The 25,653-nt window shown below is 41.8% G+C and overlaps 1 protein-coding gene across 4 annotated transcripts in view; it reads left to right on the top strand.

The window, feature by feature from the left end:
- The window catches only part of TMEM192 (transmembrane protein 192), a 126,907-nt gene extending 101,532 nt beyond the window's left edge, over positions 1-25,375 (top strand). For 3 of the 4 annotated variants that reach the window (XM_029620033.1, XM_029619947.1, XM_029570883.1), the window contains exons 5-6: positions 7,067-7,169; positions 24,105-25,375. In XM_029620033.1, the coding sequence (XP_029475893.1) occupies positions 7,067-7,169; positions 24,105-24,228 (227 nt within the window). In that variant the 3' untranslated portion in view covers positions 24,229-25,375. Of the gene's footprint in view, positions 1-7,066; positions 7,170-24,104 lie in introns of those variants that run through there. The other variant, XR_003859228.1, reaches the window with a different exon arrangement.
- Positions 25,376-25,653: the final 278 nt, after the last annotated feature.

Below are 25,653 nucleotides of genomic sequence, written 5' to 3'. Positions count from 1 at the left end.
CTGCTATTGCATCAGTAGCATGGGATCTTCTTAGTGTTTGGGTAATTGCCAGGTTCTTGTGACCTGGTTTGGTCTCTGTTGGAGACAGGATGCTGGGTTTATGGACCCTTGGTCTGACCCAGCATGGAAATTTTATTTTGTTCTTATGTTCAGAATTGGAAATGGCAAAGAGGGAAGACAAAACAAAAAAACAACTGACTTGGGTAAGAAGTGATAGCCTGCAGGCAGTCAAGTGTATATGGCTGAGAGCTGGGATATATCCTTACTTCAGAATGTTAGTCTAGAAATATATTCAATCAGATAAAAAAAAAAAAAAGGTATCACCTTAAGTTCCATGTTCAAAATTATCTGGCTAGCTAGCAGGATAAACATATTTGGTTAACTTAGCTGAGATATTTAGCAATGCAGCCACACTGCTGAGAATATATCCAGATGAACTTATTTACCTGGATAAGTTCATCTGGCTAACTTTAGATTTGCCCAATGGCAAGACTACCTTATTTGGCTAACTTAGGGGATCATTCATCAAATGTTAGGGCGTTATTGCGGACGTTAGGGGCCAATAATGCATGCGATAAATATCACATTCCGAAATGCGTGTGCAAATTTGAAAAATGTATTCAAGTTGGAGGAGTTTGGGTGGAGTAAATGGAAATCAGGGCTGTTTAACGTTGCGTGCAATAACGTAATGCACACTATCGTGGGATTTAATGCTGGAAATAACTACACCTTTTTTCTTGATGTTATGCCTGCGATAGCCATGCGTTACGTCCGATATGAGATTTATCACAAATCCCATTTTGGGAGGAGAGAGGGAGAGAGAGAGAGAGCCTCTGTGGAGGCCCACTGATTTTTTAACTCTTTTTATACCACTGTAAGAGGGGGGTGAAGTTTGTGGGGTGCGTTGGGGGCGGCTTTACATGCACAGTCATACATACGAACATCACAGTTACCATGCGTGATTTGGAGGGATGAAAGGTGAAAGAAGAGTAGATTTGAACCAGGTTCTCTCTACCTAGCTTGAAGCAGCTGAGATGATGAAGTGGGAGAAGAGATTGCTGCAGGGGTGACTGGAGGAAGAGCGAGAGAACTATGTATCAGTGTGGGGAAACTGTTTGGCAAAGTGTGGAGGAGAAGAGAGAATGCTGTACTAGGGTGATGTGGGAGGATGTTCACTTACAAGGGAAGAAAATGTACTTTCACTGTGCCCACTCCCGAACACTAACACACTATTGGGGGTCAGAACTTAGTATAATTTAATATTGTATGGTTTGACTCAGACTGATGCAGAAAGATGCATTCAGCAGAACAACCTATTCTGCCTGAGCTTCATTGCTCATTCTATGTGCCCAAAACTTACTGCCAATACAGCAAAGAGTTTTGTGCACAGAAAATGCGTGCTTCTAAACTGGAGTATTGCTTAGTACCCTCGCATAGAAATCCCATGCAAATGAGGACATTAAGCAGAGTTCCCCGATGCAGAGAGATTACATCTGGCCAGTGCACCATTTTTAGCACTGGAAACAACTCTGGGTCAGAGCTGGAGTTAAGTTTCCAGCACTGCTGCAACTGGCATGTAAAACCTTAAGAAAGGAGAAAACGTTTTTTTTTTTTTTTTTTATAATGTCCATGGATAAGTATGAACTTACCCATCACTTCTCTGGGTAAGAGCTACCAGGTAGCTAGATAAGTCTGTGCTTCTTAGCCGGATAAGCATTTATCAGTATTTGTCAGTATGTATCTAGCTAAATGGTGGCAGTTGGCATCACTTATGGCTTGTCAGGGATGCCCCCTCCCCATGTTAAAATATGCATTGGCCCTGTGCCAAACACATTTTACTCTAAACGTGCTTTTTTTTTTCTTTAAACTGCTGATGCATTTGCATTTCATTAGCTTACTGCATCAGGAGTTAAAAAAGAATCTGAGCATTAAGAAAATGCCTAGATTACTGCATCAGTCTGTCTATTTGTTGTATCATATTATTATGCAACTTAAATGTGTAATAGTTTATTTCACATTTGCGCTACATTAAATTATAAAGAGTTGTTTTTATTTTATATAAAGATTTTTAAAGTCACAATTAAACATGTCCTTTATTTGTTTAAATTATCTGTTTCTTATGGATTTATATGAAGCCACATAGCTGAAGCAGCATTTAAAAACGGTGAAGAATGGCCTGGAACATGCTGGAGAATGGACATCTGTTGTTGGTTTCCTGTCCTGCTCTGCACTGACATCAGAGGCTTAGCATGATCTGTGTGGTCCCGCTGCTCCGGTTCCAGATGTGCATGATGTCATGGGCGGGGGGGCGGAGAGATTGATGAAAGGCTGGTTAGTGTGTTGCATGGCTCAGAACCGGGGCTGCCCTAATATCCCCACCATTTTTATTTATTTATTTATTTGTTTGTTTGTTTTTGTGTACCGACATTCGATCGAGTGATCACATCGGTTCACATAGAACTGAACAGTGAATAAGGTAGGGGGTTGCTTATTTTTACAGTATAACATAGAACAGTTAACAAGGAGAAGTATGTAATGCACGTGTCCAGGAAAATTGGTGGCATGCAGATTGGAAACACAGCTAAGGAACGGATTACATTCATGATTTAGGAGTAGATTAACAAGAGCTGTTTTAACAGGGTGCAAGGGTAACTTGGAGTAAAGAGGATTTGTGCATGACAAGTTGAATGCGAATAAACTAGAACCGAGGAATAAGGGATTGGCTGGGGGGGGAGGGTAGAGAGGAGGGGGGATATGGGGGAGGGGGGAGGGAGGCTTTAGGGCAGAGCTTTCCAAACTTTTCATGTTGGTGACACACTTTTTAGACAAACATAATTTCACGACACGGTAATTCAGTCTACTAGTAAACCAGAGGTTAAAGGTTAAACGAATGAAACATATTTTGACAATTTATGTATGTTTCCTTAAATATATACATAAATAAAATGTTTCACGACACAACCTATCTCATGAAAACCTTAAATTTATATTAAAAATATATATGCCAAGATTCATGTTATTGTTATAATTTATGAGAAACAATAATAAAACAAATTGTCTGTCCCCCACACACTCATCTCTCTCCCCCTCAAGCACATGTCTGTCCCCCCAGCACGTTTGCCCCCCACTCACTCATCTCTCTCCCCCCAGCACATGTCTGGCCCCCACACTCATGTACCTCGTCTTTTTGATTGTTGCCAGTTAAGTGCTTCACTCCCTTCCATGATTACCAGACACTGCTGCTTGCAGTCAGTACTCCTCATGGCCAGGCCTCATCGGCAGCAGCAGCCAATGCAAGGATGGCTGGGCTTGTTCCACCCACCAAGCCCCCCAAAAAAACGCGATTGACAGCAAAAATCACCCAATAATAAGCAACCCATAAACTGAAAAAAAAAAGTGAATCTCTAGGGAAAAAAAAGCCCAAACTCGCATCAGAGTTGACCGGGCTTGCGCGACACACCTGCACACTGCAGGCGACACACTAACGTGTCCCGACACACAGTTTGGAAAGCTCTGCTTTAGGGAAAGCAGTGCTAAAAATACATATCCCCTCTGACCAGTGTGTTTCTAACATAGGCTATGAAATTGTTTTAATTTGGCGAACTTGCTTGAACGCCTCTCGGCCATTAATTTTTGTAAGTCACACATTTTTGTATGACTTGAATCTGTGGGACTTTTGTAACGTGCTTGAAATGAGCGGTGACTCTAGTGACAGTCAGCTTGGGGGCCGAGGAGGCACAAATAGATTACTCTATAAAAGGGCTGGCCCAGTGGCTCCTGAGGGAGGATCGGGGTTCTGTTCCCTGGCCAGGACTTAGGATGCCACAGAGGCAGAGTTTATAGCCCTCGGTGGGCGAGGGCGTCTCTGTCACAATTAAACTGTGACATCTAGTGACCATACCTGTGGGGGGGAGGGGGCAGCGTTAGTAGAGTTCCAGAAGGAGCCATGATGCTGGTCGGTGGCTGAGAACTGTTGCTGTTATTGCTTAGCGGAATTGAGAGAGGAATATAAGATCATGGAAATTCCCTGCCCCACCTCCCCAGTTACATGACACTGTAGCCCCCATGGAGGTCAGTTCTGATTAAACTGGAAGTCCAAAATGAAACAGAAAACTGTTGGGCCAAAAAATGTAAAAGCATATTTGTAAAAACTACAGGATAAAATGGAATTCATGTTAAGATTAAAGCATGAGGGGGCACTGGCTTGGTAAGGCTTGGTTTTTCTGCTAAAGTGGCTTATTTTTGAAGACCACTGGAATTGTGCAGCATTTACATTTGTATTTTCTGATTACGCTTATTACACTTTTTTGTCAACATATGATATAATGATCTTCTCCGTTCCGTTGTAAAGCATCCACGTGGAACTAGAGGTGCCCTACGTTGGAATGCAGAGGTCAGGAAGGTCCTTTCAGGGACTGACATTAGCAGACATGAAACAGGATTGTCATTGTCTGATGTCCCCATATGAGGAAACTACCCTGTGCTGCTTAACTCGTGTCCCCATGGCTGTTCCGGTGGACAGGGGAAGAGAGCGTCGGTCCAGGCAGTTGTGAGCTGGTGAGGAGTGCCAATACACAGTATTAGCACACATGATGAGCGTAATCTTTGGATCTAATTCCTAGGCCTCCTTTATTTCTTCTGCTTTTCTCACCCTCTGTTTGGAATAAAAGGCATGCACCTTTTGTTTATGCCCTCACTGCCTTTTGTTAAAACATCCTGTTGGCTGGGCCCCTTCTTGCTTTGTTCTGGATGTGTTGAAGAGACATCCAGCAGTTAGAGGACTGGAGTATGAATTTGGGAGAAGTCGTAAGTTTAAGATGCACCTTCACCACTGACTCTCTCTCTCTCTGTGACTTTTGTATAAGTCCCTTTGCCTCCCTGTGTTTAAGGGAGCCAGCTGAAAACACATTTTGCCTTAATCTAGCAAATTTATCTGCTTGCTTAACTTGTTTATCAGCGGGACATCTGTTGTGGGGTTCAGATACGGATGGGGCCCACAGCCTCCTGATTTGTTTGTATGCATAATGGTGGGAATCGGGGGCCATCGGATAGGGTGGGCAAAGTTGCTGCCTGCCTGGGGCAATAGACCGAGAGTGAGGGGGGTGCCAGTGCATCGTGTCCCCACCCATCAGCCCAGTGATGGGAGTAAGCTCCCCGCAGGCTGCATGAGTTCCCCCCCCCCCCCCCCCCCCCCCCCCAGAGCGCCGTTTTACCAGGTGACCGGCCTGGTGGGAACAGCTAAATAGGAGGGAGTTTCTTACAGACACTTTAAAAGCGGGGACTCTTGTGCTTCTTTTCTTAGCGTTGCTGTTTAATCATGAAGAGGGTATATTGAGCAATGAAAGTCCCTTAATTTACCTGGGTTACTGTTTAGAAGTGGAAGGTGCACCGGGAGATGTGGAGCAGACCACCCTGCACTGATCCCCATGGTGGTCCCTGCGATTATTTTACAACCTGCTGCCTGATATCAGTGCTCCTTTGTGGAGGCGCCTTTGTACGGATGCCTGATTCTGCCACCTCAGCAGGTGGTCTGGGAGACCCATTCAGAAAAGCCTTCTTTCTTCACAGATGCCAGGATTGGGGAGGGGAGTCTGTGAAGTGAGCCCTTTCTGTGTGTGTCGGCCTTATGCGGGAGTCGCTCTGCTCTAAAGAGAGCCTTTTCCCTCAAACCCACGTTGGTTTTCTGAAGCAGATATATATTCCTGCTGTATCGAACTGCTATTTTTTAATTTTCACCTCAAAGATGTCCATTTTAGACTCTTCCAGTCCCCATGGAGCAAACTCCAGTAATCACGAGTCTTATCAATTTACCTTCTATTTATAAAACTATTAGATTTCGATATCTGAACTATAGAGCACCTGTGAGTTTACACTTCATAGGGATTTACTGTTACATTATGCGTCCGAGGATGCAGCGTTGTAGCGAAAGCCGACATTTCATCTGGGAGCGCAGTAGGGAAGCATATGAGTGAGAGACACTGTTCTCTCCATACCACATATGGGACATAGCAATGAGGCATTTCTTAATTAGAAGACAGAAACACCGTTTTTAGAAATGCATCGCCACATAGAAAACTATAACACTAGAAAGCCGATTGGCGCATAAGTCCATCGTCTGCAGGGTTTGGATTCACACTGAGGCATATGTTGGCTTCAGCTTACTGGGAAAAGGCCTGCTACACGGACGTGGCTTGGGCTGTCCGGGGAGCCCTCACATTTCTCCAGCTGCTTGTAGCCTTAGGCAGTAAAGTAGATTACTGCTTCTGTGGCTTATAAATACATGTTCTCTCTTCTGTAAAGAGGCAAGTGTTTAAAATCCAAAGGCATTAAGTGAAATGTTGCCCCGTTGGCTTTTGATATTCTTGTAAATAATTTATATTCCAGAGGAACGGAACGTGCTATTGAGATTGTTGCCAGTTTATCCTTAATATAATTGTTTAGATTCCAAGCCCGCTTCAGGCTCGGAGGTAATAAAGAAATAGTGTGGTGTCCGACTTGTTGCCTATCACAGATGCAGATGCCGGGAAGACCTGACTTAACCGGCTTTTCACTTGTGGCCACTTTAGGGTTTGCAGGCATGTGAAGTTCCTTCTGTCCAATGGCCAGTTCATGCCTAGAGCGGAGGCCCTGCTCCAGGTCTTGGTTAACCAGAAAGCTTTATTGTGGCACATTCTCAGTTGTATGTTGTGGCTCTTCATTTAAAAATTTTCAGCAAAATGAACAACAGTTTGTATTATACAAAAATTTTTAAGATGCAGATATTCAAATGCAGGCTGTAAATCGTCCACTCCAGTTGACCTGTTTGGGATGATTCTTGTGTTAAGCTTGAAACTGCTTGAAATTTTTTTTATACATCAGGTTCTTATGTACGACGGTTTCCTGTGGCAGAATGGAACTGTATGCGTTGTAACTAAAATATAGTTTTTAGGGCAAATTACTGTCTTTTGTTTGTATTTATTTATTTATTTATTTGAAACATTTTGGAGTTTGAAAAGTTTTCTTGCATCAGCATGGACACCACCTTCCTCTTCCCTTACTATTTTTGTAACTTTTTTTTTTCTTTTAGTGAAAATCAGCAAATTTAACAGAGAGAAACAAAGGCCTGACGTGATCGAAGAAGAGAACAAGATAGCCTACCCAAGTCACATTAATTCAGAGATTGGATTCAGGTAATAATACTGTTTTTTTGCTAACAGCCAGCATCAGCCACCTCACGCACAGCACCCGTCCTATCCAACATGACAGGATGATATTTTATTTAATTTATTTAAAAAAAAACTTTTATATTCCGCTGCCTCCAGAGATCAGTTTGGCGTGGATTCCAATAAAACATTCATAAAATAATTTGGGAAAGGGCGCCACATACCATTGGGCGTGACCACGCTTTGCATGACACGTGATGACCTTTTCATGAGAGCGGTCACAGATACGACCTTTTGCAAGAAATTATCACCACTGTGACCTTTCATCTGAAAGGTGCATTGTTCACGCAGTGTCACCAGGTCCGTGAATCATTTTCCTCACGAAAGGCCACATCCACTGCAGCAGCTGACACAAGACGTAGTGTCCGACGTGGCCTGGCAGTTGGTTAACACAAAAAGCAATTTTGCCATGAGAACTGCCAGATGTGGGCAGTAATTGCTTGAATGCGTTTGTCTGTGGGAAAGCTGCAGTAGATGTTAGCATGAAAACGTAAAGGCTGAAGTTTAGAATTCCAGTGACGGCGCTTGCCGTATATCAGATAGCATTTTCCAAAACCAGAAAAAGCCAGATGAATCTGAACAAAGGACAAATAGAAATGATTCCAAATTACCTGAATCAATACTAATAAGAAGTAGGTTATGAACAAAAATAATTAATTTAGGTGTCTATGCAAATACAAGAAGTCTTAAAAAAAAAAATATATATATATATTGTAGTCAGAGGTGAATTTTCAAAATATGTGCGCACGTAAAGTAGCATGTATGCAGATATATGCTTTTTTAAAAACTGCAACATATGTGCGTATATCAGGGACCACGAGTAAACTGGCACATGTAAAAAAAATAAAAAGGGGGGGAGGCAAGGGGGTGTTTTGGGGAAGGGCCAAAGTTACGTGCTTAATTGTTTTTTTACAACATCCTAAAGTGATACATATAAGTCTTTTACTTGCATATATTTACTTCTGCTCAATATGTGGTGTAAGTGATCAGAAACAATCTCAAAAGTGAAAAATGACTGGGTGGGGGACTCTGGGTGAAGTTGGGGGACTTCAGACTGAAGAACTATGAGGATCTTCAAGAGCTGTAGATGGACTGGGTGAACTGGTGGCCTAATTGGTAAACCCGGTAATTGCATTGCTGCGCACATGTAAAATACCCTAACTTGTGTGAGTAAAAGCCAACTTGAGAGGGTTAAATGCGTCTAAATAACACAAGTAAAATCTGTTTGCATATCCCTTTAAAATTTGAAATACACATCATATGTGCACACTTATCTGACTAAATTCTGATATGTATGGTTAAGTAGTGCCTTTGCCACTACTTAGGCAAATTTGAACTTATCACATAAAATATATATATATATTTTTTTTTTAAGACTTATCTGGCTATCTTACATACTCAGGACATACGCTATTTTTCCGTCTAATTAGCATTTTCCTAAGTGCTGCTACTTAGCCGCATAAATCAGAACTTATCTGGATAAGTCCAAACTTACATGACTCACAGGTTTTACATATGGGAGCATATGTGCTTGTATTTTATAACTTGCACATATTATTTGCATGCAGGTTATAAAATGCAGTAGTAAATTCACGTTTGCCCATTTATACGCGTATATGGGTGTACGCAAGCAATTTTGAAAGTTATCTTAGAACGTACTAAATTAATATATAGACATAATAGGCACCTTATAGATGTGGTGGAAAGAGGATAGCACAGCCAGTTGGATACTGATACTAGGGTACAATTTTATATCAAAATGATGGAATAATTTGAACTGGTGGAGGGAGGCATTATATCCATTCTGGATGGCATAAAGTTAAGCAGGGTGAAAGTTCTACAGAAAACAGACTGCACACTGGAATCTTTAGGTTTCTTTTAAGTTTAGATCATGCCTCCCTCCCTCCCTCACACATTGCTCCCTTTACCATATAAAGAGGAGAACATTTTATTTTGTCAAGGTGCCTGTGTATTCTGCTCTGTTTATATTAGACTGTGTCAGGAGGTTGAGGCACGTGATAGACCCGATCGCATTGCTTTGAAATAGTTAACATCAAGCAGTCTGCATAACCAGGAAATCCTTGAGCATATCAGTTTTTCCCACTGATACTATTATTTGTATGGATATATTTCTCCTGCAAGGCTCTCTTTCTTGTTCCCATCCGCCTCTCATCAGTAGCTGTCTTGCTCTGCCTCCCCCTGCACTTCCCCTTGCTCCTCCCATATTCTCAAACAGTATAGTAACTGTGACTATGGGAGCAAGGTATATGGGCTCTTGCAGCCCTGCTTTTCTGTTGGGAGTCAGCACATCTCTGTAAGAGTACTGGGTGATGTAGTGCTCCCCTCCTCCTCCTTGTGTATCTGTTAAGAATACTGGGTCAGCCCAAGGGCCCACAGAGCCCTGCATCCTGTCTCCCAACAGTGGCCAATCCAGATCAAGAGCGCAACAAGGAATGGACTGCCCCGATGGGGGCAGTCCATTCCTTGTTGCGCACTCCCAGAAGCAAGGGATGCTGATTACCAAATTTGAGTGACTAATAATTGTTAATGAACCTATCCTCCAGAAACTTGTCCAAACCTTTTTTAAACCCATCTATACTTATTAACCGTGGCCACATCTTCTGGCAACAGATTCCACAGTTTAATTATGCATTGACTGAAAAGATAACATGCTTAAATTTGTTCTAAAACTGCTACCAGGTAACTTCATGGAACGTTCCCTGATCCAGGTACTATTTGACAGGATAAATAACCATTCCCTATTATCTTGTTCCACCCCACTCATGATTTTATAAACCTCTATCCTATCCTTTCTGTCGTCCCTTCTCAAAGCTGATGAGTGCTAACCTGAGTAGCTTTTCTTCATAACGGCCTTTCTAACCCCTTTATCATGTACGTTTGCCCTTCTCTGTACCTTTTCTGGTTCTGCTATGTCTTTTTTGAGATTGGGATGACCAGAACTTCACACAGTACTCAAGGGTCGGTTGCATCGTAGATTTACACAGAGGCATTATGATACTCTCATTTTTATTCTCTATTCCTTTCTGAATAATTCCTAACATTCTACTTTGGATTTTTGTTGTTTTTTTTTCTTTATTCTGCTGCATTCTGAACTGTAGTTTATAATTTCTATTCTTATCTGGGGGCAAAATTTAAAGGCATTGACTATGGGTAAATGGGGGTTTATCCATGGAGAAGGACTCTTTTAAAAAAATAAAAAAATTAGCCCAGTCCCTCTGCTGGTAAAGTGAGTTGCACTGGAGACAGGGCAGGGATGATTTGGAGAAAGTAAGCATCAGGATTTCATTTTGAAATCCCTGTGCCTGCTTGCCACTGCTTTACCTCAAATATTTTGCTGGTGCAAAGTATGAGGGTAAACACTCTAGGCTGGCACTGGTCTACTGTAGTTTTCAAAGGGAAATTCCAAGAGGCGTTTCCCTTTGAAAATTGTCTTGCAGGCCCAGTGGTGCAATGCATCTACAGGCGTGCAAACACTGCCAGCTTGTTGAAAATTACCATTATAATATTGTATTTCTAAACAAGCTCCATGCCCTATGCAAACTTTTGAACCTTGCAACTGCTCCTTTTAAGTTCCTTCTAACTAAACTTCTCATTTTCTTATCTCCTTTTTTGACGCTCCATACCACTATAGTATTTTTATTTCTTATTCTCCTTTCAGTTATAATATCAAACTTGATTGCATTATGATCACTATTGCCGAGCAGCTCCACCACTGTTATCCCTTGCACACCATGCATTCTCCTGAGGACTTGATTTAAAGTAGTTCACCCAATCATCGGTTGCAGAAACAGCTGCTCCGTGAAGCAGTCATTTGTGGTATCTAGAAACTTAAGCTCCCTAGCATGCCTTGAGGAAACAATCACCCAATTGATATTGGGGTAGTTGAAGACTCTCACTGTTTCCAATTTTAAGAGCCTGTCTAATCCATGTTAGTATTCCAGTCTTTTTCATCATCCTGGTCAGCTGGAGAGTAGTATACCCCCAGCGCTATACTCTTCCTTGTCACATGTGGAATTTCTATCCATAGAGATTCCAGTGTGCAGTCTCTTTTCTGCAAAATTTTATTCTGCTCAACTTCATGCCGTTTTTAACATGTAGTACCACCCCTTCACCAAGTCATACTATTTTGTCATTTTGATATAATTTGTACCCTCGTATCAATGTCCAAATGGCTATCTTGTCCTCTTTCCACCAGGTCTCTGAGGAGCCTATTACATTTATATTTTCATTTAGTGCCATAACATTCTAACTCCCATCTTATTTTTTAGACTTCTGGTATTTACATAAGACACCCAAATGTATTCTTTTATTCTTATTTAGTGCCTACTTCTTATTAATAGTCAAATAATTTGAATCTTTTCTGTTTGTCCTTTATTGAAGTTCATTTGACTTTTTTCATTCTTTCTATCAGAATACTTTAATATCCCTATTTAATAGTTTTCTTTAAAAAAACAAAACAAAAAAACAAAACTTTTTCTGAATCGTGTGATCTTAAAGCAGCTGTTAGCATTCCCCATCATCTAATTTAAAGCTGCTCTATCTCCTTTTTAATTGGTAGTGTTGGCATCTGGGTTCCATTCTGATTAAGTCAAGAGCCTATCCTGTTGGAATTGGCTCCCACCTTCCCCAAAGGTTACCAGTTCCTCTCCCTTGCATCATCATCTCATCTACACATTAAGACCCTGCAGCTGGGGTCCTTAGGGTGGAACAGAAAGCATTTCTGAGAATGCTACCTTGGAGCTTCTGGATTTCAGTCTGCCGGCAAGAAGACTAAATTTGACCTTTCTCCTGCACTTTTCTATGTCATTGGTACTCACATGTACCACAACAGTTGGCTCTAAAATACTATCTAGGTGACCGGTCTGCTACTTTTTATACCAGGCAGGCAAGTTGCCAAGCAATCCTCACGGCCACCAGCCACCCAGCTATCTATATTCCTAATGATCAAATTGCCAATATCAACAGTAGTCTTATCCCTTCCCTCCTGGGAACACACCCTTGTAGACTCCTCCTTGATGCAGCTGGAACGTAGGTCCCAGCTCCATGATCACTGCCTGCCACTGCAAGCTGTTTCCCTTCTTCATGATGACCTCTCTTCTCCAGAGCAGCACAGGAGCTGGCAGAGTGGAGATGGAACTGCTCTACTCTATCTCTGAAGGACTCCTATTGCTTGAGGTCCTCCAGGTCTGCCACTCTGGCTTCCAGAGACCATATTTGTTCTCTGAAATCTAGGAGCTCTTTGCACAGGTTGCACACACAAGTCTTCTGCAAAGATGGCATTTTGGCTGCCTGTATTAGGCTGCTCTGTGCTTTTCTGCTGAGTTTACAGGTAAAAATCCTTTAAAACACACAGTTATTGCACAGAAAATGTGGAATGCAGAGTCCAGGATTTCCTGAGATGATGATCATTACTCTGTAATGACAATCCTGTTTTCTAATGACTTTAGATAGAGAAAGGACATATCCCAATATTTTTATCCATTTTCACCCTGCAGTAATGTAGTGCGTGAAAGTGTTTTTAACCAAATCATGCTCAGATGAGCAGCTACACATAAGCAGCCCAAAAGTCTTACATTTACACATTGACTTTGTAACCTGAGGGTCACTCTGAGCAGATTATTTCTTGCCCTGGTGCACATTTGCGGTGGTCAGTTTTTCTTTTGTAGTGGCAAATGGTATAAGTTGGGGGGACAGGGAAGCTGCCATGACAGTTTGATCTGCTTCTCACGCTAGTCCTTGAATAGCGGTTTCATGCACCAAAGCAAAAGATTTGGTCCATGGTCAAATAAAGAAATGGCTTCTTAAAGGCTCAACTTTTAGTTCTGTTCATGTCTGACTGACTCTCTGGTGATACTGCTCCATTTAGTGATTACAGTCCCTTTCTTCTGTACTCTCTGTCCTTGCTCAGTGCATGCAGAGTTCAATGGCTGCTATGATGAGGTTCATGGGGGCAGCCACAGTCCTGCTGCCTGAGCTGTACATGCTCCTTCCTCGATGCCAGAAGCCCAAGGCATGCACAGAGTTTCCAAAGTCCACTGAACATAGACAACAGGAAGATGGGGTAAATCAAGTCGTCTTTATAAAATGACCACTTTATTTCCCCTCCTCCTCCCCCCCCCCCCCCCCAAAAAAAAAAAAGAAGTCAGGAAATAAGAGCAGAAGCATTGTAAAAGAAACAAACAAAATACATAGTACAGATTTAAATTGACTTCTATATTCCCAACAAGAAATTAAACAAAAGCTTGAATCTACCAACCCGAAAGAAGAACCAAGAGAGAGAGAGATTTTATTTATTTATTTTATTTGTTGCGTTTATATACCGTCATTCGGTAGAGCCATCACAACGGTTTACAAAAGTATACATTTTTCTTAGCAGTTGTGTAACTGAAAAGCAATGTGTACGTTATACATTTTCTTAGCAGTTGTGCAACAGTAAAAACAATTTGAACAATATCAGAAATAAGCATATCAAGTCCAGAGAGCATTATTAGGTTGGATGAGGAGGGTATGCAGGCTCAGGGTGAAGAGAATGTATTAAGAGGTTTACAACTGAGAGTTCAGTTGAGAGTTGGGATGATCGGACGTCTGAAGGTCAGTGTAGAATTTGCAGAACATTTAGTGTTTTTAGGTCTTTTTTTTGAATGTTTTTAGGTCATGTTGGGTTCTCAGGAATTTAGGTAGGGTGTTCCAAAGTTTAGGTGAGGCAATTGAAAAGGCTCTTTCTCTTGTGGTTGCCAGATGCGCAGCTTTGATAGGGGGAATGTTTAGGTAACCTGAGTTATTAGAGCGTAGGTTTCTTGGAGGATTTTGAGGAATTATGTTTATGGTGTTAAGACCTTGATGATCATTGTTTAGGATTTTATGGATTATGGTCATTGATTTGTAAGCAATACATGTAGTAATAGGGAGCCAGTGAAGTGATTTCAATATTGGTGTTATGTATTCACTTCTTTTTGTTCCAGTTAGGACTCTGGCAGCTGAGTTCTGCAGTATTTGGAGTGGTTTGAGGGATGAAAAAGGTATTCCAATTAGTAAGGAGTTGCAATAGTCGAAGGTGGAGAAGATAAGAAGTTGTAGTACAGTTCAGAAATCGTAGGGGTTGAGAAATGGTTTCAGGTGTCTTAGGGTTAGGAGTCTGTGGTATCCTTCTTTAGTTTTATTTGCTATGTGGTTCTTGAAAGAAAGCTCTTTATCAATGATAACTCAGAGGTTCCTGGTGTGGGTGGTAGGGAGTATACTTATCATTTGTTTGTCAAGTTTTGTCAGGGGTGGCGGAGTTGGATTGGGTTTTTTATCCATGAGTATTATTTCAGTTTTGTCAAAGTTGATTATGAGTTTCTGGGAATTTAGGAGATGTTTGATTGAGATAAGTAGTTCTGAAGTTTTCTTGTAGGTGTCTTCAATCGAATTTTGTATGGGAATGAGGAGCTGAATGTCATCAGCATAGAGGAAGTGTGTGATTTCATATTCTCTTAGTAGTTGGCAGATGGGAAGAAGGTATATGTTGAAAAGGGTGGCTGATAAAGCTGATCCTTGAGGGACTCCGGTGTTGAGGTTGATTTATTTTTGATAGGTTGTTGATTAATACTTGGTATATTCGATCAGATAAATAGGAAGAAAACCAACGTAAGATATTGCCAGTTAAACCAATTTGGGATAGTCGCTCCAATAGTATATTGTGGTTCACTGTGTCGAAGGCGGCTGAAAGGTCAAGAAGAATGAGCAAGTATTTTTCACCTTTGTCAAAGCCTCTTATAATAATGTCATTTAGAGAGATGAGGAGAGATTCCATGTTTAGGTTTTTTCTAAAACCATATTGGGATGGAGGTAGGATGCTGTTTGTCTCCAGGTAGTTATCTAGTTGAGTGTGATCGACTTTTTCAATGGTTTTGGCTATGAACGAAAGATTTGATATGGGACTGTAGTTGGTAAGGATTTCCGGATCTTGGTGGTTCTTTTTAAGGATTGATTTGATGACAGCAGATTTGAGGCATTTGGGGTAGTTGCCTTCGGTCAGTGATAAATTGACAATTTTGGTGATGGTTTTTGATATGGTAGGTTCAATTGATTTGAGGGTTGTTATTGGGATGTTGTCTAATGGATGGCTGGCAGGGTTCATTTTATTTATTATAGATTGAATTTCAATGGTGGAGGCAGTGTCAGAGTTTGACCATGATGAGGTTATCTTGTTAAGTTTGGTGTTCTGGTTGTTGTTGGTTATGTTGGATTGGATTAGATGAGATATTTTGTTGTTGAAGAAATCAGCAAAGTCATTGCTTCCATGTTTGGTGCATGAAGACTCTCTTGGGTGGTTTTGGTAAGTTTCTGAACTATTGTGAATAACATTCTGGGGTTATGATGAAATTTGGAGATTTTGTTGGAGAAGAATTCCTTTTTCGCATTGTTGATATTTTTATATTGAGCTAAGTTGTTCCGATAATTATTTAGTTTGATAGTATTTTTGTTTTTTCTCCATTCTTTCTTTTTTTCAGAGTATGCGTTTGGCAGTTCTGATATTTTCGTTATACCATTGGTTGTTGTGTTTGGGTTGTTGTTTAGTCTTTGTAATAATGGGATTGATGTTGTCTGCAACTTGTTTTGTGATGTTTAGCCATGATGAGGTAGTGTTCTCAGAGCTAGATAGATTGATGTTTAATTTGGATTGAAGAGTTTTTTGTAAAAGTTCTATGTTGAATGGTGGACGGTAGGATATTTTGTTTGAGGTAATTTGAGGAGGTTTAAGGTTGATGTTGGTATGTAAGTTAGCTTGGATTAGATGGTGGTCGGACCAGGGTATCTCTGTGGTGTGGGTAGAGAATGATTTCCAGATTTCAGTGTTGACAAAAATGAGGTCAATTGTGTGGCCTGCTTTATGAGTTGGAGATTGGATTATTTGTTCTAGATATAGAGTTGATAGTGCATCAATGATAGTTTGGCAGGTTTTTGAGTGAGTTGATAAGTTGAAATGTATGTTGAAGTCACCAAGTATGATTATGGGTTTGTTGAGGGAGATTTTGTTCATAATATATTCAATTAGAGGTGAGCAGTTTTTATCGAGTGCTCCTGGAGGACAGTAAATGAGGCACATTTGCAGTTTTGGTGAGTCATATAAAGCAATTTCCAATGGTGGAGGAATGTTAGATGGCCGAAGTGTGTGTTGCAGGCTTTTTTTAGATATAAGCATTAAGCCACCTCCTTTTTTTTTTTTTTTTCCTGGGGATTAAAGAGGTGTTGTAATCTTGGTTGGATAGTTGGTTTATTAGAACGGAATCTGTGTTTTTTGAGCCAGGTTTCTGTAATTGCAATGAAATCTGGTTTATAGTCACTGAATAGGTCATTGAATAGAGGGATTTTTTTTTTTTTTATTATAGAACGAGTATTGATGAGTATGAATGAGAGAAACATATATAGTTTGAGAATTGGATGTGTGTGTTGTTTTTGTAGTTTATTAGTTGATTTAGTTTGTGTGGAGGTTTCGAGGATGAATGTTTCTTAGAGGATGTAGGTTGATTATTTGGAGATGAGATCTTGTTGTTCATCTTCATCTCTTTTTGAGTTTTTGGATTGAAAGTTGATTGAGATAGCAATATGAGAGTATAGCTTGCTTTTGGAAGGCAGTTGTTAGTGATGCGGTTTTTTTTTTTGTTTGTTTTTGGGGTTTTTTTGTTTTTTGTTTTTTTGTTTGTTTTGGGAGGAGCGGGTTGAGAAGGCAAGGTTTAGGAAGGGGGTGTCTTTGAGGGCTGCGATGAAGGGGCGCACAAAGGGGCCTGCCCCTTTGGACTCGCTCCTGCGGCACCTGGGGTGAGTTTAAATTTAAACACCACTCACCCGGCCCCTCCTCTGACATCAGGGGGCTGGCTTTGCTTGTCAGAGGCTGGCTTTTTTTTTTTTTTTTTTTTTTTAAACTATACATAGAAAGATTAAAAATAAATATTTTTAAGTTAAAAGATAAATATTTGAACAAAAAGAAAAGAAATAAAAGGTTGGGAAACTAAGCACTTAATCTGTGTTTAAGAGATCTGTTAGCAAAATGTTGCCCTGTCAGTTTGGGCCTAGGCCTTGCAGCACATATTTATTTGGTTCATGGAGGCTGGAGAAGAGGTTGGTACTTACGCTCTGACGTATGTCGTCCGTCCATGGAAAAATGTGGGGGGTTTTTCCCCATTTGTTATACAGCAAACATTTAAGAAGCACATGTGTTTGTATCAATCTAACTTTCTCTGTAAAGCTATTGTATTCTTTTTAGAAAATACAAATTTTAAATTTAATTTTGTATACCTTGATTCTAATCTTTATTTCGTATTGCATGAAAAAAATGTACTTGAGGAAATAGGCATGATTTATGCCATCAGTAAAGTAATAACATGGGCATTAGAGAGGTTTTCAGTGTGAAAGCTGCCAGATATTAAAATAGTTACAGTGCTTTTCCTGCCCCTTCCCTCTCCACCCCCTACCCTTCTATAGGCTGTTAGTTTGTCTAGACCAGGGCTTCTCAAACCTGTCCTGGGGATCCCACAGCCAGTAGGATTTTCAGGATATCCACAATGAATGTGCATGAGATAAATTTGCATGTCGCCATGGTGGTACCCAGCTGCTGGATTCAGGGTCCTTGAATACAGAGTTCTGGAAGGAATCTTGGTGCATGTCTCCCTGCCCAGGACCATGGCTGCAGAGACCAGATCATGTACCCTGGCGGCAATGTAAAATAGTTAGCAAAAATCCTAGGTGGTTGTGAATGAGAGCTGATAGCACCAAAATTACAGCCATGGTTCCGACTGAGCCCAAAGGGGCAGGAGAAGTGCTCTAAAAATAGGATGATGTAGTTGTGGGAGACCGCAGAGTTTAAAAAAAAAATTTAAATAAATAAAAAAATAGAAACAAATTACTGAAGGGACTTCCCTTCCTCTGCTCCCAGCAGTAAATGCTTCTCTCTTCTGATTCTATTCACGTGTTCACATCCTTTGCCTTTAGGCGTACAGCTTGACAAACATAGGGATGCTGACCTTTCCCAGCATTACAGTATCCCTTTGTGGCCATGCTCTGAAAATTAATGGATTTTTCTTAATTGCATTACACTAATGGGCTTTTGGGCAACATTAAATAATGAGTCTTAGGTAGACGTAAGGTCATCTTCTCTTCCTGCAGTTCCTTCAGAGCCATTTGTCTTATGCCTTCAGTCTAACTTGGAGTAATGGGTGTTAATGAAAAATTCTGCCACTGACATTGGTGAACTATTCATTAGCAGGGGAGAGACCACCAGTAATACTCTTCAACATTGCTGTATAATTTCACATTAATATGTCTTTCTGTGGCTGTTGTGGTTTTTATATACAGATTCTTGTTACACATTGATGAATGTGTTGGGGGTTTTGTTTTTTGGTTTTCTACTGCTATTGAGGGAAGGGCTGTTTTGTTTTTGTTTTTTTTTTTTTAAAGAGTCAGGCACATAATGTGTTTGTTTCCATGTGATAAAGCCACAGTTCTGTCTCCTGGATAGCACAGACTTTGGTCCAGAAGAGAGAGTAGCAGTATCTACATTATTCTCTTCTGGCTGTTTTCAGAAACATGCTGCTGCTGGGAAATAGGCCTGGGAAGTTTTGAGCATAATTGTATGCTTTTTTTTTTTTTTTTTAATTGAAATAGATTCAACATTTATACTCTCATAAAAAGTGCCATTAATTCAAACATATACACCAACTTCGAACCAGCCCATATTCCCACCCAAACAAAAAGTCAGATGTTTCTTTTGGAGCATTTACATACAAGAAGGAAAAGTAAATCAAGGAGTACAAGATTGCAGGCAAATCAGATAGTGCTTCCAAACATTTTCAGACCTCTCACTTGCATTGTGACTAATCACAGTCAACTCCCCATATAATGAACTTTGCTGTGGCGCAGACAAACAGAAGAGAGAGCTGGTTTCTCTTGGCTTTTCCGAAAAAGCTGCCAGCATGCATCTCACATCTCTAACAATCTGTAATTTTTGTAGCTGCTGATTTGGTGAGAATATGATAGGGGTTGTTGGAGGGTGGATTCTGGGTTTGGCAGGTGGTCGAGGGCCGTTCTGAGATGCTGAAAGAGGTGGGAGGTATCTTAAGATCTTTATAGGATACTGGAGGAGTTTGGGTGTGTGGGGGGGTTATTCTGGTCTTTCTTGTTGGTTGATTTTTATCATTTGGATGTGTTTGTCATGTTTTTTTTGTAATTTGCAGCTAGTTAAGCTATGTTCACTGCTTTGGACAGTCTAGTGTGGATTGGAGAAGCACTGACCCTGCATTTTGGAGCATTTACATACAAGAAGGAAAAGTAAATCAAGGAGTACAAGGTTGCAAGCAAATCAGATAGGGCTTCCAAACATTTTCAGACCTCTCACTTGCATTGTGACTAATCAAGTCAACTCCCCATATAATGAACTTTGCTGAGACGCAGACAAACAGAAGGGAGAGCTGGGTTCTCTCGGATTTTCCAAAAAAGCACCGACACTGCAAACTACCAGCCTATCTCCAACCTGCCGTTCATCTCCAAAATTCTTGAAAAGGTAGTTAATACGCAACTCACCGACTTCCTCGAAGACCACAGTATCCTACACCCTTCACAATTTGGTTTTCGTAAAGACCGCAATACTGAAAAGCTCTTACTTGCAATTACAGATACCGTTCTCAAAGGCATGGACCACGGTCAATCATATTTACTTGCCCTCCTAGATATTTCGGCAGCCTTCGATACTGTCAACCACCAAATCCTAATCTCCCGTTTGGCAGAAATAGGTATCTCCGACACGGCCCTATCAGGGTTCTCCTCCTACCTCACCCATAGAGAGTACTTAGTAAAAATTGATAACTCGGAATCCTTGCACATAACCCTCACACAAGGTGTCCCCCAAGGATCCTCCCTATCCTCCACCCTCTTCAATATTTATCTTTTGCCACTCTGCCATCTACTCTCTAACCTAGGCCTGAAGTTTTTCCTGTATGCTGATGATGTGCAAATACTTATCCCCATTCAGAAATCCCTCAAGGAATCCATGCAATTCTGGGAATCTTGCCTTGTGTCTATCCACTCCCTTTTATCCAACCTCCACCTTGCACTTAATGCATCAAAAACAGAAATCCTCATCATTTCTAATCAACCGGACCATACATTCCACCCCACCTCTCATAACACTGCACTAACTTATATACCACTGCACTCTGTAAAAGACCTAGGCATCTCCCTAGATCAGCGGTTCTCAACCTATGGGTCGCGACCCCGGCGGGGGTCGAACGCCCAAAACGCAGGGGTCGCGCGCTCCCGGTCTCTCCCGCTGCCGTTGCCGCCGGGCTGTCAGCACGTTCAAGCCCAGCGGGAACGGCAGCGGCGCTAGAAGAAGCTCTGCACCCGCGGCTGGGCCTTTTCTTCTTCCTGCGCCTGCCCCCCCCCCTCCCGTGACCCGGAACAGGAAGTGAATCGTGGTGCACGGGAAGGAGAGAGAGCCGCGCGAAAAAGTAGTAGCAGCGGCGGCTGCAGCATCAGCCCCGAGCAGTTGAAGCAGCCGGTAATGGAGAAAGGAGAGAGCAGCACGAGCCTCCCGCGGCCGATGGGATTCTTCTTTCTTGGCCAGCGAGGCTGCTGCAGCTCCCATTTGTGCTCGGGGGAGAAGAGGAAGTGAGTGAGAGAAAGAGAGAGAAGCAGCCAGCCAGCCTGTGTGTGATTGACTGGTCAGAGAGCTGATGTGTGTGTGTGTGTATGTGAGAGACAATGAAAGTAATTGCTCAGGGAGATGACTGATGTGTATGTGAGAGTGTGAGACATTAGTCAGGGAGATGACTGATGTGTGTGTGAGAGTGTGAGACATTAGTCAGGGAGGTGACTGATGTGTGTGTGTGAGAGAGAGAAAAAGCATGGAAGGGAGAAGTCTGGGTATGTGAGAAAGCATGGGCGTAAGAAGCCTGGTGTTGTGGGGGTGAAAGAAAGCATGGGAGTGAGAAACCAGGGTGAGTGTGCATGCATGAGAGAGAGAGACTGCTTGGTAAGGTGATGGTGTGTGTGAGAGAAAAAGACTGGTGTGTGTGTGTGAATGTGAGAGAATGTGATTCAGGGAATGAGAAGCCTGTGCACGTGGAGAGTGAGCATGGAAATGAGAGAGACTGGTGTGTGTGTAACAGAGAGAAAGTGATTATGGGAATGAGAAGCCTGTGCATGTGGAGAGAACAAGCATGGGAGTGAGAGACTGGTGAGTGAGTGTGTGTGTGTGAGAGAGAGAGAGAGAGAGAGACAGCGAAAGTGATTATGAGAGTGAGAAGCCCATATATGTAAGTAGAACACGGGAGTGGGAAGCCTGTGTGTGTGTGTGTGTATGGCATGAGAGAAACTGTTCAGGAAGGTGACTGGTGTGTGTGTGTGTGAGAAAGTGATTATGAGAGTGAGAAGCCCGTATATGTAAGTAGAACACGGGAGTGGGAAGCCTGTGTGTGTGTGTGTGTGTGTGTGTGTGTGTGTACGGCATGAGAGAAACTGTTCAGGAAGGTGACTGGTGTGTGTGTGCCAAAGACTGTTTGGGAGATGATTGGTGTGTGAGAGACAGAAACTGGTCATGGGGGCATGACTGGTATGGTGTGTGTGTGTGAGAGACATGGGCACTAAGGAAGAGGACCATAAGTATAGAGCTTAGCTTCTACTGCTGCTTCTGGTGAGTGCCACGGCCTGCAGGGAAGGGGAGTAGGAGAGCTGCTGGAGGGGGTAAGTAAAGGTGGCTTTTTAAGTTTATTTTTCTTGACTGCCATTTTAATTGTGTGATGTCTGCTTTTTTGAAATATTTTATTGGTGTTTGGAGAATGTTTAATAGTTTTTATGCGTTTTTAATTGTTGGATGTTCATAGCTGTTTTGAAACATTTATTCTGCTTATTAGTATAGTTTTACAATTATTTCTGTGTGGGGATCTATAGCTGCTTGCTAGTTCTGTTTTCCTAATAAGAGGTGTATTGGTTTTTAGGACCTGATTTAATATTTGTAGTGTTGCCTTTTCATAGATAGGGTTGCTCCTGTTTGAGTGTATTCCATAATACAGGTGTAACTCTGTGCGGATTAGTTTATTTGCATTACTACAGATCCTGGGAGTATGTTAGGTCGGTTCTGTGTCTGTTACCGAGATGAGATATTTTGCTAGCATGTAAGCGTTTGTATCGGTCTTATTTGTTGTGTTTTCTCAGAGGACATGCATTGGTGGTAAACTGCTGTCTTTTCATAAGTAGGGCTATTGAGCCTGGAAATAGAAGGAGTTTGAGTTGCTGTTACTGAGATGTCACTAGAACCAGAATATCTTTTTTGTAGGGTGAGTTGTATGGGGAATGTCATAATTCTGCTTTACATCCATTATTGTGGGTCAGAGGGGTTCCTGTGGATACAAACTGTACTTTTACATCTAGCCCCGTGACGATCATGGGTCAGTGTGCCATGCATGTGAGAACCTATGGTGAGTTGAGTTACATTCACATTATAAATGTCATAATTAAATGATAAGTGTGCACTAAAATCCAACCCCATCCATAACCCCACCCCCATATGACCAAAGCCCCGCCCTCACCCCACCCTCACGGGGCGAGGGCGGGGCGAGGGGTCACCGCAACATGAGGAACTGTATTGCGGGGTCACGGCATTAGAAAGGTTGAGAACCACTGCCCTAGATGAACACCTAAACTTCAAACCCTACATTAAGTCTCTTCTAAAGGGGGGTTTCTACAAACCCCACATCCTTAAACTTAAACCCCTCCTCCACGCCTAGGATTTCTGCACAGTTCTGCAGACGACCATTCTATCTAAACTGGACTACTGCAACTCCCTTCTCCTAGGCCTCCCTGCCTCCACCATCAAACCCCTACAAATCCTGCAGAACGCCATGGCGAGAGTTATAACCAATACCCGTAAAAGGGACCACATCACTCCCATATTAAAAGATGTGCACTGGCTTCCCATCTCTTTCCGTACACAATACAAAGCACTTACCATCCTACACAACACGCTCTACAAAAACAATCTCTCCTGGCTCGAGGAAATGCCACGTTTCCGTACCTCTAACCGCCCTACCAGAACCTCCCTTGCGGGCGCCCTTCACACCCCATCCCTCAAAACTGCACACCTTACCATCACTAGAGAAAGGGCCTTCTCCAATGCTGGCCCCACCCTCCCTTCCTGCTGATCTCCTTCTAGAACCATCCTTACACCAATTCAAAAAAGGAATCAAAACATGGCTCTTCAAGCAAACAGACAGTGCTCTTCTTTGAACCGCCCTGGCTCCCTAGCCACCCCCCGTCCGTTACCCCCCAATACTACCCTTCCACCCCAGCCTCTTAGAACGCGCCTGTTGTTTTTGTACATATTTGTATACAGCTAATCCAGTTATTACTTGCACTCTGCATGTGTTGTGATTTTAGTAATTTAAATTGGTTATCCTTCACCTTCTCCTCTTATTCTCGCTCCTTCCTCCTCTTAGCTGTGTTTCTCGCCCCCTGCCCACTTCTCCCCTTTTTCTAGTCTGCCCTCCTCTCCCCTGTCCTCGTTCATTGTAATTTCCTTCTTCTAGTTACTTGTAAACCGAAGTGATGTGTCCTACGAATGCCGGTATATAAAAGTTTATAAATAAATAAATAAAAGGGGATTGCTACAGCAGCCTTTAGAGGACTGATCCTCAGGATTGTGTTGTCAGCAAAAGCAGTTGTCTGACCTGCTTCTCCGGCAGGGGTGTCCTTGTAGCAGCCAGCACTGAAAGCGAGTGGTGAGGCAATGGGAAGACTTCAACAAGTTGAGATAGGGACAGGACACACTTTTTCTTTTCATTGTTTTCTATTTTGGACATGTGGTTTCAAGTACTGACACAACTGCTGAACTTTGTTTCTCTTCTGCAGGATAGGAACAAGTTTGGAAGAAGTGGCTGAGAAGCAAGGTGACATGATCGAGTACCTTAAGCGGCACAATGAGCTACTCAGTAAAAGACTATTGGCTTTAACATCACAGCAGAACAGAGACTGAACATTGCACTGCAGATAGGAAGGAGCATCATGTCTGGCAGAACCTGCGCCGGCGTGACCTGTGGTCTGAAGCTCAGCAGGGAATGGCCTACTTGAATCAGTTGCTAGAACCCATCATGGACATTCGTAGTGTTTGGTTGTTTCTGAAGGGGATGAGAGTGAGTTTGTTTTTTGTTTTGTTTTTTTTTTCACTTGTGTGGTTTTTGTTTTTTTCTTGAACTGTATAATCAAGTTGACCTTTGATTTGTCAGTCTGCATTCCATTTTCTCTAGATTGTGCTTGTTATTAAAACTGTTAAAAAATTGTATCTTGCCTTGTACTTGCTGGTGGCCCTATTTGTCTGCTCTTGTGCTGCATGATCTCTCTCTCCCTATTGTGCTGCAAATGCTCTTTGTAAGGTTTCAGAAGTTGTTTACCCCCTGCCCAGAGGGACCTTGCTGCTTAGGGCATATCACACTACTGTAAGGTTTTGGATTGAGCCATTTTGTATTTTGCAGTGCTATGGAATTTTTTCCTAATGTAAGTTTATACTTTTTTAATTAAAATTAGTGTTCCGTTTTTGTACCTGTTTTTTTTTTTTCCTGGTTCTCACATCTGTTTATGTACCAGGTTTGAGAAATGAAGGTTATGCTTGAAATAAGAAGTACAGTGGGATCCTAGTGTTGAACATTTTAACTTGTTTTTGTGTTGCCTTAAGAAGAGTGTTGCATATTTGGGGTTTTCGTTGGTGTGATACTGCCATTGTATCATTGCATTTTGGCTTCCAATTGCACTTAATCCCTTTGAGGACTGGCTTGGGGTGTAAGGAAGTGTTAGAAACAGAGACAATGGGAAAAAAATCTGCTATTTAATGCAGGAAGGGAAGAGGTGGTCTTGTTGCATTCTTTGTCCTCTAGTGCAAATGGAGCTCCATCAGTGGTCCAGAGCACATTATTCTTGCCTAATAAAATGTGTATAGCTAACATCTAGAGACCTCAAGGACCAGGCATATCCATAGTGTGATGCACTGGCTGACACTGACCATTGAATTCCTCTGCAGGGAAATAGAGGGGTTTTTTGTTGTGTGAATATTGCTTTCCCTTTAAATCTGTCAGCCAAGGACTGAAACAGAGAAAATGATCACTGACAGACTTTAACAAAAAAAAAAAGAGAGAGAACTCAGGTTTTCATATTAACTTACGTACAGTGCTGCTGGTAATTTCTTTATAAATTTTTGTATGGAAAAGGAATACCTCACCTTGTACCTTTTTATTTCGGCCTGCACATAAAATGAATGCACAATAAATACAATCCGAAAAAGCCGTAAAGAGCCTCTCATTTTTTTAACATTTCAGTTTTCTTTTGCAGTTCAAGAGAAACTTGTTTCCTGTTTACATGCTGACATTTTTATTGGATGTGATATCTGTATGATTGGCACATGGCCACC

Source organism: Rhinatrema bivittatum, chromosome 1, assembly GCF_901001135.1.
Source record: "Rhinatrema bivittatum chromosome 1, aRhiBiv1.1, whole genome shotgun sequence".
Classification (NCBI taxonomy): Eukaryota; Metazoa; Chordata; class Amphibia; order Gymnophiona; family Rhinatrematidae; genus Rhinatrema; species Rhinatrema bivittatum.
The sequence above is the reverse complement of the archived record's forward strand: the minus strand, read 5'-3'. Positions and strand labels throughout refer to the sequence as shown.